Source organism: Littorina saxatilis, linkage group LG4 (assembly GCF_037325665.1).
Source record: "Littorina saxatilis isolate snail1 linkage group LG4, US_GU_Lsax_2.0, whole genome shotgun sequence".
NCBI classification, from domain to species: Eukaryota; Metazoa; Mollusca; class Gastropoda; order Littorinimorpha; family Littorinidae; genus Littorina; species Littorina saxatilis.
The window spans coordinates 14,133,645-14,146,080 of NC_090248.1; the positions used below are offsets into that span (position 1 = coordinate 14,133,645).

At 41.7% G+C, this 12,436-nt stretch overlaps 1 protein-coding gene and 1 long non-coding RNA gene across 4 annotated transcripts in view; one reads left to right on the top strand and one right to left on the bottom strand.

The window, feature by feature from the left end:
* The window catches only part of LOC138964044 (uncharacterized), a 428,123-nt gene that overhangs the window by 48,124 nt on the left and 367,563 nt on the right, over positions 1–12,436 (bottom strand). The gene's annotated exons all lie outside the window — the stretch shown is intronic.
* LOC138964035 (glutathione S-transferase 1-like) lies at positions 1,756–12,327 on the top strand. 3 transcript variants are annotated; one of them, XM_070335913.1, is made up of 6 exons: positions 1,756–2,098; positions 5,855–6,051; positions 6,760–6,852; positions 7,201–7,319; positions 8,109–8,228; positions 9,629–12,327. In XM_070335913.1, the coding sequence occupies exons 2-6, from the start codon at positions 5,910–5,912 to the stop codon at positions 9,857–9,859; spliced, it is 705 nt and encodes a 234-aa protein (XP_070192014.1). In that variant the 5' UTR covers positions 1,756–2,098; positions 5,855–5,909; the 3' UTR covers positions 9,860–12,327. The 3 variants fall into 3 exon arrangements, with proteins under 3 accessions (XP_070192014.1, XP_070192015.1, XP_070192012.1); XM_070335914.1 differs by lacking the exon at positions 1,756–2,098 and adding an exon at positions 5,423–5,548; XM_070335911.1 differs by lacking the exon at positions 1,756–2,098 and adding an exon at positions 5,478–5,572.

A 12,436-nucleotide genomic window follows, 5' to 3' on the forward strand; every position in this document is an offset into this window, starting at 1 on the left:
TTGAAATCAAGAATGCTGCAGTAAAACGGTGATGTTGTTTTACTGGAGAAAAACTGTTTACACTTTTTCTTCAGCATTTTGGCATTGTTCAGTTATTCTGCAGAAAAACAGAAATGCTGGAGAGTAACAGCAATCACAGTGACTAGGCCAAATGGTTCTAAAAGGACGTTAAAATTAATTATCATCATCACACGGGTACTGACACGGCTCACTCTGACACTCCCCCCCCCACCCCGTAACGTTGTCTGTGACATTTCAGGGCAAGGGGTAAAGGCATGGCTTTATGGATATGGCTTACTATGTAGACAGGTCCAGTGGGTTGCCGGGGTGAGAAAGAATCCTACAAAGGTATCTGCAAAGTCGTCCCCCACAGGCACATGGTGACGATTCCATTCAACACGGGAACTGCATTTCTCTCTGTATCAAACTGGTGTCGTTTTGGTTACCGAGTCCCAGTCCTTGTCCGAGTCGACAGTTCACAGAAAATGATCAGAGTTGGTGATGCTGGTGCCATATCTTTTATAAAAAAATTTTTAGAAAAGTGTGGGGGGGGGGGGGGTATGTGTGGTGGGCTGTACTACACTAAAAACAAGAGGCGAAGCCATCAAGGCTCACGTAAGAAATCGACAAACAGTAACACAAACTCAATCACTCCGTCACACACACACACACACACACACACACACACACACACACACACACACACACACACACACACACACAGAAAGAGCATATACTCGTAGCATCGTCAGTCCACCGCTCATGACAAAGGCAGTGAAATTGACAAGAAGAGCGGGGTAGTAGTTGCGCTGAGAAGGATAGCACGCTTTTCTGTACCTCTCTTCGTTTTAACTTTCTGAGCGTGTTTTTAATCCAAACATATCATATCTATATGTTTTTGGAATCAGGAACCGACAAGGAATAAGATGAAAGTGTTTTTAAATTGATTTCGACAATTTAATTTTGATCATAATTTTTATATTTTTAATTTTCAGAGCTTGTTTTTAATCCAAATATAACATATTTATGTTTTTGGAATCAGAAAATGATGGAGAATAAGATGAACGTAAATTTGGATCGTTTTATAAAAAAAATAATTTTTTTACAATTTTCAGATTTTTAATGACCAAAGTCATTAATTAATTTTTAAGCCACCAAGCTGAAATGCAATACCGAAGTCCGGGCTTTATCGAAGATTACTTGACCAAAATTTTAACCAATTTGGTTGAATAATGAGAGCGTGACAGTGCTGCCTCAACTTTCACGAAAAGCCGGATATGACGTCATCAAAGACATTTATCAAAAAAATGAAAAAAACGTCTGAGGATATCATACCTAGGAACTCTCATGTCAAATTTCATAAAGATCGGTCCAGTAGTTTAGTCTGAATCGCTCTACACACACACAGACAGACAGACAGACAGACAGACACACACACATACACCACGACCCTCGTCTCGATTCCCCCCTCTACGTTAAAACATTTAGTCAAAACTTGACTAAATGTAAAAATGAACCACTGACAAAAAAGACGACAGCGCTTGCCATGACTTGATGTGTCCCAATTCTTGGCTTGGATCCCAGAAAACTCAATATTGACAAAACATAAAATAAAATCAGGCGCCTCTGCAACGTTAGTCGATCACGGAAAGTGAAGGCAGGAAAATCAATAGAGTGATCAATGACTCTGTCAAGGCCAATAACTCTTGCACGATCAATCTGTCAATATTGATCAGCGCAACAAACGTATCATCTGCGTCACTATCTTGGCAGCGAGGGCTCTCAGTTTTTCCACCCCAACAAAACAGTGCGATCAAGTTCTTCAGAGTTTTGCAGTAGCCCTCGTATCAACTCATCAGCAGAAGTGGCCTTCTGCCAGTCGACGTTTCTGATTGACGTTTTTGAATGTGTTGCCTTGACACATTTTAACACTAGAGATAAAAGATAGGCACCTGCAAGATATTCGAGGTGGGATTTGGTGTTAGAAAATCGCGTTTATTGACCTTGCCACTATCAATTTCTACACAGTTAGTAGCGCGGTGCGCAATATACCAATATAACTTGATTTACAGGCGGCTGCACGAAGTCGGAGACGAAGGTACGTGTGACTTTTGTGGTACTGAGATAAAGTGTGTGTGTGTGTGTGTGTGTATGTGTGTGTGTGTGTGTGTGTGTTGTGTGTGTGTGTGCCGTGTGTGTGCTTGGGGGAGGGGGGGGGCACTTGCTAAGAAGATACAACGTTTTTTGTTTGTTCGTATATTCTGCGATCTGAGAAACAAAGGGACGCAGTTCTCTAAATACATACGACATTTGCAACACCGAAGAGAAAGTGAGACATGAGAGAATGACTGACAAGCATTGAAAAGACTGAACAAGCGACTTTCTCTGTACATTCCGTCGCGCGGCTACGACAAATGTGGCAATCTGAGATGTCATTTGCAAAATATTCAGCCCAGGACTAAAATCATTCTTGTGCAAGCATAACATCAGTTTTACTGGCTATGCACTGAGCAACTCCACAAACAAACAAACAAACACCGAAAAGCAAAAATAAACTAACGTACATCAAAGTTTGAATGTGTGTGTGTGTGTGTGTGTGTGTGTGTGTGTATGTGCGTGGGGGCCCGCGGTGCCAATGTGTGTCCAGTCCGTGTTTATCATACGGTCCTGTTGTAAAAATGCCATACAACTGTCCGTATTTCAGTGTTTCTCGCCAAAACATCCGCTCAGCTTAGATATTCCTTGAAAAATGCATCATAAGCAGCCAGCCTTGTGAACATCCATTTTCACGTTCCTAACGCACAATTAATGATTAACAAATATAACTTATTGCAACGTTGGCTGTTTAGTTTCGACAAGCATGTTGCATTTGCTTACATGATAATGTTATAGGAAATTAATGTAAGGTTTAGATTTTTAATTTGGGAAGGTCCTGGTGTTTCAAATAACGGGGTGGAATCACCCACTTTGTTTTACTGGATCCACATCGTGTCCAAAGAAAACTGAGATGACTTGCTTGTATTGCTCTTTTCCACAAAAATGTGAATCTCTCTCTCTCTCTCTCTCTCTCTCTCTCTCTCTCTCTCTCACACACACACCGTGGCACACACACACCGGCACTCACACTCACTCACACACACACACACACTCTCACACACACACTCACTCACACACTGGCACACACACACACACACCACACACACACACCGTGTGACACGTGCGCGCGCAAGAACGCACTCGCACACACGCCATACGTACACGCCTACACAAAACTAGTGTGTCAAAGTCTACTGAGACTTATCATGTTAGAGCCCCCACAAGCAATAATTCCGATCTGTTGTTGACAACACCAGGCTGGTAACTGTGTAACTTGAATCAACACACGTCAAATGTATGCCTTGCAGGGCAGAATCAAACACCTCCAACTCCTCGATCACATGATTAAGTTATTTCATTCTTGACACCTTCGCCGTGTCTTATTATACCGTATCTGGGAGGAGCAGGAAACAAATCCATACTCCAGTCCTTGCCGTGGGGTTCTGCATGAATTTACCCGAGTGTATATGGACCTTTCTCCACCTCCCTTCCGCTTTTTCTTCTCTCACTCGGTAACGTGCATGAGCTGTTTCTTTATTTGGTGTTTAACGTCGTTTTCAACCATTCAAGGTTATATCGCGACGGGGAAAGGGGGGAGATGGGATAGAGCCACTTGTTAATTGTTTCTTGTTCACAAAAGCACTAATCAAAAAATTGCTCCAGGGGCTTGCAACGTAGTACAATATATGACCTTACTGGGAGAATGCAAGTTTCCAGTACAAAGGACTTAACATTTCTTACATACTGCTTGACTAAAATCTTTACAAACACTGATTGACTATATTCTATACAAGAAACACTTAACAAGGGTAAAAGGAGAAACAGAATCCGTTAGTCGCCTCTTACGACATGCTGGGGAGCATCGGGTAAATTCTTCCCCCTAACCCGCGGGGGGATCATGAGCTGTGCAGAGAATCAAAGAACATAGGCACACAGATGTAGTTCTTGCGAGAATGTGAGTACAGTTTAGTGTTGGTCTTCTGCAGTCGACTGTTTTACACTTCAACCTGTATCTCCGTGGCAATAATCAAGTTAGCCGGGCGAGGCAATACGAGAAAGCGTGTGTGTGTGTGATTTTCCATCAATGCTTCTTTAATTGCATGCCCGTCTGTCACCTAGCCTCCAACCCTCAAAGCCCCAAGAACATTAAGACCCAAATACTTAGATCATCATGCATTTCCGTCAGACTACCCCCCTCCCCCCCATCACACACCCTTTAAAAAACAAACAAAACAAAAATAAAAATAAAAAGTTAAAAAGAAAATAAGAGGAAAACATTGTTGAATGCCACCTATGCTGAGTAAGAAAAAAGAAGAAGGAAGACAAGAAGAAGTGTTGCGCCAGTATGTATGATCTATTCAGTGTCCCCTTCACACAAGGCGATATACGACAGCTGAATGGGAGATACCGTTTAAACACGGACACAAAGAAGCGTGAAAATGATTGCTTTACTCAATTCCTCGGTAGTGAGAACATTCTCCCTGTAAGAGATTATATGTATACTGAAACTCAGTGTACGCAGTTTAAAGGATCACGCTTACGCGTCTCCGAGGAAAAACGCCACGGGTTGAATTTGGCTGTCAGAGCAAAGTGTATTTAGATACCAAAAAATCAGAAACAAAAAAGAGAGAGAAAAGACCCACAACCCCCAAGTTTTTATTTTCAAAAGATCACACACATTAAAATAAATCAGTAGTGAGCCAAAAAACGATAAACAAAATAAAAAACAAAGAACAGAGAAAAGAAATCACCGACTGGCCTGCAAACTTCATGATTTCGTTTGCGTTTTCCTGCTATGAGAATAAACTCGAGTTACCTTTCACCGATGCGGCCGTTAAAGCAAACGCTTGTACCAAAGAAGATCAGAATTGGAGAAAAACATTTGCAAAAAGTCGGGGAGGAAGTTGATTGATCGAATGCAGATCAGTCCATTAGAATGTTCATGGTTTTACATATGGGCACTTCACAAAATAAGAACCATAACCTGTGTAACTAATATGCAATTAATAAAAAAAATACATATAAACAAATACATCAATAAAATAAAAATGGTATTGCCTCGATAAAGAAACGTGGAATGATTTAGAATACCACACTTCCACCAAATAAATAAAAACCCTCTGCCGAAGAACGCGAAATGTCCATAAATGATTCCTTTTCTTTGATGTGTGAAAACTGAGCTTGACGAACAAAACCATTATTAGTTATGTGATTGAAATTGAAAATTTGAAAGTAGAGTGGGTCTTTCCCCTTTAAAATGCTAGGTGTGTCAGAGGAGCCTTCGCGGTTTCGTACTGGAGTCAATATAACCTCCATGTTCAATGGACATTGAAAGGTTTGAATGCTTTGTACGCTCCTCTTGAAAAGTATATGTGCGTTGCTTTGCGTTACATACAATTGGCGGTGTCTGTGAGGTAAAAGTGGACGTATCTGGTTTGCTGTCAGCGGGACGGTGAGTTACGGAGTGAGTTGGAAGGTGAGATGAACAGTGTGTGTGTGTGTGCGTATGTGTGTGTGTGTGTGTGTGTGTGTGTGTATGTATGTGTGTGTGTGTGAGAGAGAGAGAGAGAGAGAGAGAGAGAGAGAGAGAGAGAGAGAGAGAGAGAGAGAGAGAGAGAGAGAGAGAGAGAGAGAGAGAGAGAGAGAGAGAGAGAGAGTTAATTTTCACAAACAGGAACCTGAACATATTTTTTTCAGGTCTTGCATATATCACATGGATTCAACAGTCATGTCATTGTTAATATAATTTCTGTTTCAGACGCAAGATCACCAGTTCTGCCAAATCTAGACCAAAAGACCAGTCAGTGTTCAAGATGCCGGGCCATGACAAATACAGGCTGACCTATTTCCCAGCAGAGGGCAGAGCCGAACTGATCCGTTTGATTTTCCATGCCGCACGTGTACCCTTTGTCGACAGAAGAATTACTTTTTCAGACTGGAAAGATCTCAAACCCAGTAAGTCTTGCAGTACGCCTATCTTAAAACACACATATACACAAAAGACCTCTGGCAGTATAAGACTCTGATAGTCAGAACTTGGTAGAATACAAGACAACTTTAACAAGAACTTTGATAACAACAACAACAACAACAACAACAACAACACAACAACACCAACAACAAACAAACAAATAAACAAACAAACAAACAAAAAACAAAGAAACGAACAGACAAAAATCCCCCCTTTTTTTTTGTTGGCAAACAAGTCAAACGCGTGTTATATTATTGACACTTTTGTACTAAAAATTAATATTTGTTTGTAGCTATATTACACTTTTCGGATTGAAGTTTTGTGCCACAGATGTCACGCGAAAGTCTCTTGCACGAAGGTTTCTACAAACACGACCCGACCAAAACCACAAGTTTCGTAAAGTGGCTCATTAACGATTCAAAATATCAGCAACTAAGTTTCAATTGTGTCCCTAAAATTTACCCCCAAGGGAACTGAAAAGTTACTTAGTAAGCAATAGACTGACGGAATGATAAATGGAAAGATGACAGATCTTTTTTCATGATTTTAGCATAATTTTATATATAAAATTACTGAAGCTGTTATGGCCATTTCGGCAAATTTGTCGCCGAAGCTGAATATTAATAAAAAAATCAACCGAATAATAATAAGAAGAAGGATCTGTTGAGGCTATTATATTATGTTCGTGACAGAAACTCCCAATGGCAGCTTACCAGTGCTGGAGATAGACAACCAGGCGTTTGATGAAAGTGGCGCCATAGTCATGTGGGCAACGAGAAAGTTCGGTGAGCGTCTGCAAGTCTGTTGAGAGAGAGAGAGAGAGAGAGAGAGAGAGAGAGAGAGAGAGAGAGAGAGAGAGAGAGAGAGTTTTTGTTTGTGTGTGTGGGTGTGTGTGTGTGTGTGTGCGTGTGTGTGTGTCGTGTGTGTGTGTGTGTGTGTGTGTGTGTGTGTGTGTGTTGTTTTTGTGTTTGTATGTGAGTATGCTCGTGCGTGCGTGTGTGCATGTATGCGAACCTCTGTAGGCCTACATGTTTAATTATGTGTGTACGTTTTTGAGTACATGCACTGTACTATAATGTGAAATATGAAAGCAGAATAAGCTGACCGTTTCTTTACTGTTGTGGTACTGACAGGACTGATGGGCAAATCAGATGCAGAAGAGCTGAAGACGACAGCCATTATCATCCAAGCCAACGAATTCCGAGACAAGTACTTGCTTCCCGTCTTTCTGGAGAAAGATCCCGTGAAAGTCGTGAGTATTTGCCCTCAATGAGTCAGTAGAAATAGAAGACAGTCAGGAACTACTGGGTAGCACCGCAAACAGCACAATTCTAGGCAGAGCATGCAACCAAGGTGTTTGTCCGAAGTCTCATCTGAGCTAAGAAATTGCCACGGAATTGTCTTATCCGATTACAGGGTTGTATCAGTTAGATTGTATGGGGTGAGGGAGGCACTCAGAATTAAAAAGTGTAAATCGAGGGTCCGAGACTGCGAGAGGGGTCCGGGGGCATGCCCCCCCCCCTCCCCTGGAAATGTTTGTCCAAGAAGCAAAATCGTGCTATCTGGTGTCATCTGAGCTAACAAATTGCCACGGAATTGTCTTATTATCAAATTCCCAAGTAAAAGTCTTGGGGCTGGGCCGCTATTGCGCGGGGCCGCTATTGCGCGGGGCCGCTATTGCGCGAATCTAACCCTAACCCTAACCCTTACCCTAATCCTAACCCTAAAGATTCGCGCAATAGCGGCCCCGCGCAATGGCGGGCCGACCCCAAATTCTTGACCACGCAATATCCATTTGAAAAAAAGTATTCTTGTTGAATTTCTTACGTTATGTGTTTTTTTTGTTTGTTTTTTTAGCACCCAGTACACTCGCCTCATGATTATTTGTCTGTCCACAATAAAGACCACTGGGTCGCTGTACTTTTGAATGCTTTGTTTTGCCAACACTTAAACGTTCCATTCTTGCTTTTCATTCTGTATTTTGGAACGCTAGCAGTCTCTCTGTTTTGTATTTCTCAGGATATCACATTTTACTTTTCAGGAAGGCCTCAAGAGTGACATGGCAGAAGGGTTGAAGACGCTGTTCGGCAGGTGGGAGCCTACCGTCATACAGACCGAGTCCAACCACTTCAAGACGTTCAGCTACATGATTACTCACTCCGTAAGCAGCGAGAGGGCATTAGTTCAGTCTGTCTCTTGCCGTTTTTTCTCTCCTGATATGAATTTCTGGGTAACAATCTGACAATGGAAAGAACATAAAGTACTATCGTGGAATACATTCATTGAAGTACAGATATTCTATACTTATATACCGTGTAAGCGTTGAACTATATTTGTGACCGGGGATTAAATACCGAAGAATCATCTACTTTTCCATCCTTCTTCTTCTTCTTCTTCGTTCATGGGCTGAGACTCCCACGTTCACTCATGTTTTTAGCACGAGTGGATTTTTACGTGTATGACCGTTTTTACCCCGCCATTCAGGCAGCACACGCCGATTTCGGGGGAGGTATGCTGTGTTTTTTTGTGTTTCTATAACCCACCGAACCCATGGATTACAGGATCTTTCCGTGCGCACTTGGTCTTGTGCTTGCGTGTACACACGAAGGGGGTTAAGTCACTAGCAGGTCTGCACATAAGTTGACATGGGAGATCGGAAAAATCTCCACTCTTAACCCACCACGCGGCACCGACCGGGATTCGAACTCACGACCTCCCGATTAGGAGGCCGATGTCTTACCACCACGCCCGTCTACTTTTCCATCCGACGAACGTCCTTATTCGATCCAGTGATAGCAAAAGCACACCACTCGTTCCAAACTATGTATGCTGTCTCTTGAGGCGATTTGAGACAGTTTATATCAGTTTTACTATAGGCTATAATAATGACGAATGTGGACTGCTATCCCTGGGGATAGCATGCAGCGACTTGAATCGCTACCAAATCTTTTTTCTCTCCTACATGCGGGTATTCGTGGGGTTTTTCAAGCCGTGAGCTTGGGATCTTTATAGTGCGCATGCGTGCCAACGGGGGTGTTTTGACACATGGAAGAATCTGCACAAATAAAGTGAAAACGTATCTGCAGAAAGCGTTGATTGTGTTCAGTCTCTGACAAGATGGCCAGAGCCATAAGCAATTATCATGAAGACTACACGCTTTCTGATATAAGTTTTCACTTCATTTATTTGTCAGCATGTCCACTATAAAGACATTTGGGTCGATGTATTCGTGCTTTGTTAAAATTAAAGCGTTCTTTTATTTTGTTTGGCTGTATGGAAATGTTTACCTTGGTCAGGTTTTTTTGTTGCTTCAAAGTGAATGTGCAGCAACAAGTTTGTTGGTATGTGGATACACATGTGTATATATATTAGTTGAATTAATGTTGTAACTTTAACTGCCAGGGTTAAGTCTAAGGATGAGCGCAATGAGGGTGGATGTTGGGTGCATAGTGTGTAACTTTGTGTTAAGTGATGATTGTCTCGACATAAAGAATATTGGGTCGATGTATTCGTGCTTTGTTAAAATCAAAGCATTCTTTTATGTAAACTATCCCTGTGCAGCTGACAGCGGCGGACCTGGCAGTGTTGTACTTGGCAGACTTAGCGGCGAAGTTAATGGACATAGACTGGAAACGCTTCCCGCGTCTGGCAGCCGTCCTCAGGACCGTCAGGGCCGTGCCCATGCTCAAGGAATACCTGACTGCCCGCGATGGGACCAAAGCCCGCATCACCGTGCACACCCAGACTGAATGGAAAGCAGACGGAGAACGGTGCAGCGTTGTAGATGGTTAGACTAAGGCTTGGCCAAGCTGCTGGACTTTTGGCGTAGTGTAGTATTTATTTACACCAAGTCAGTTTTTGGTCACGGTCGAGTGCCTGAGCCTTCTTCTCGTAGCCCCTACACGATACTGAAGAAAAGATGATTAAGACTTACAAGGAAAGGGAGCTAAGTAAGGCTCATCAGGCATGGGAATTGAAAAAAGTAAAAAAGGCTGAAAATGTTTAAGTAATGGCAAAGTCGACGGCGCGAAGCGCCTAGCCCTGCAAGGGGAGTTCGGGGTGCAATTTGGTGTCATCTAAACTCCAAGTTTGCCATTAAATTCAGTTTTTAGAACCATTTTTGCCTCCCCCATTTATTTTTTCGGCGGACACTTTTGCTTTTTCGGCAGAAATTTGCCTTTCAGCGGACAATTCCCATGCCTGCTCGTATAGGCTCTTATTTGTACTTAGGTCTTCTTTTGCTCACATGTTACGTTACCTCAAACTGACTTCGCTTGAGAGGACGGGCACAGGACAGACATAATTTAAGGTTTACTGACACAGTGTTCTAATGCCAGGGTGGGAGATAGAGAGAATTCTACATGGTTTGCTGTGTGGTACTAGGTTTACACGATTTTTTTTTTTAAGTACTGGGGATTGAAATGCGACCGAAAGCGAGTTTTTCAGTATTTGAAAAAGCGACGAGTGTAAACATGGTATCACGCAGCAAGCCATGTAGTATTCTGTTTATCCTTCATTCTGTACTTGCGTGCCTTCTGCTTCAAACTTCCCCGAATCGAAGTGTCCAGACGCGTCTTCTGGAACCCCAATCTCTTCCAAAGATCGTGAAATCGTTGACGTCAAAAGCAAAAACTGAACAAGTCGCGTAAGGCGAAAATACAACATTTAGTCAAGTAGCTGTCGAACTCACAGAATGAAACTGAACGCAATGCAACGCAGCAAGACCGTATACTCGTAGCATCGTCAGTCCACCGCGCACGGCAAAGGCAGTGAAATTGACAAGATGAGCGGGGTAGTACTTGCGCTGAGAAGGATAACACGCTTTCCTGTACCACTCTTCGTTTTAACTTTCTGAGCGTGTTTTTAATCCAAACATATCATATCTATATGTTTTTGGAATCAGGAACCGACAAGGAATAAGATGAAAGTGTTTTTAAATTGATTTGGACAATTTAATTTTGATAATAATTATTATATTTTTAATTTTCAGAGCTTGTTTTTAATCCAAATATAACATATGTATATGTTTTTGGAATCAGAAAATGATGGGGAATAAGATGAACGTAAATTTGGATCGTTTTATAAAATTTTTTTTTTTTTACAATTTTCAGATTTTTAATGACCAAAGTCATCAATTAATTTTTAAGCCACCAAGCTGAAATGCAATACCGAAGTCCGGGCTTCGTCGAAGATTACTTGACCAAAATTTCAACCAATTTGGTTGAAAAATGAGAGCGTGACAGTGCCGCCTCAACTTTCACGAAAAGCCGGATATGACGTCATAAAAGACATTTATCGAAAAAATGAAAAAAACGTCTGGGGATTTCATACCCAGGAACTCTCATGTCAAATTTCATAAAGATCGGTCCAGTAGTTTAGTCTGAATCGCTCTACACACACACACAGACACACATACACCACGACCCTCGTCTCGATTCCCCCCTCTACGTTAAAACATTTAGTCAAAACTTGACTAAATGTAAAAAGACGCCACAATTGGAATTATAGCGTCACGTGTAATATTCAAAACAACCTTCCAGAAGAAACATCAAATGCCAAATTGTTTCGAGAATGAAGTTTGTCTCGGGGACTTTGTCATCATGAGCAGTGGTAATTAGGTCCCTGCAAGACTAGTTTGACCCGACTTCACTTACATGATAAACACACATGTGAAGAGATGGTTTATTTATGACATGGTTGGCTCTCTCGCGTATGTAGGGTAAACTTTTGGCCTCCATTAACAAGTGATGACAAGACGTTGTGGTCAACTGACAGATCGAAAACAAAGATATAGCAGAAGAGGAGCCCTTGAAAAACGTGCAAACTTGAACTGAAGAACTGACGTCCCAATGAAGACAATAAGAGTTCTCTATCTTTGGTACCACACTAACGCAATTCTCACGTACACTCGTGTTTTTAGGTGTATGACCGTTTACCTCCTGCCATTTAGGCAGCCACACATAGTTTTTCGGGGGGGCCCTTGAATGCGTACACTGATGGTGACATTGTTCATGCTGTAACACTATTTATTGTTTTTGAAAACCGGCTGTAACACTATTTATTGTTTTTGAAAACCGGCTGTAACACTATTGTTTTTGAAAAGCGGTTGGTAACATTACTCGTGACATTCTTCATTGTTTATGAATGTGCACTTCTCACAAGATCATATAAAACTTCCACCATCATTTGGTAAAAATATCGCAGCAGAATGCAATCTTTCAAAGATTTCTTTTACGCTTTGAATAAATGCTTTGATCTTCCACGTTCTGATCGAGTTTGCAAATTATTGTTACATGACTATCTCTCCCACACACACACTCAAATAAACATACACACGCTGACTTTCTTTACTCACATTAACGAATGTCA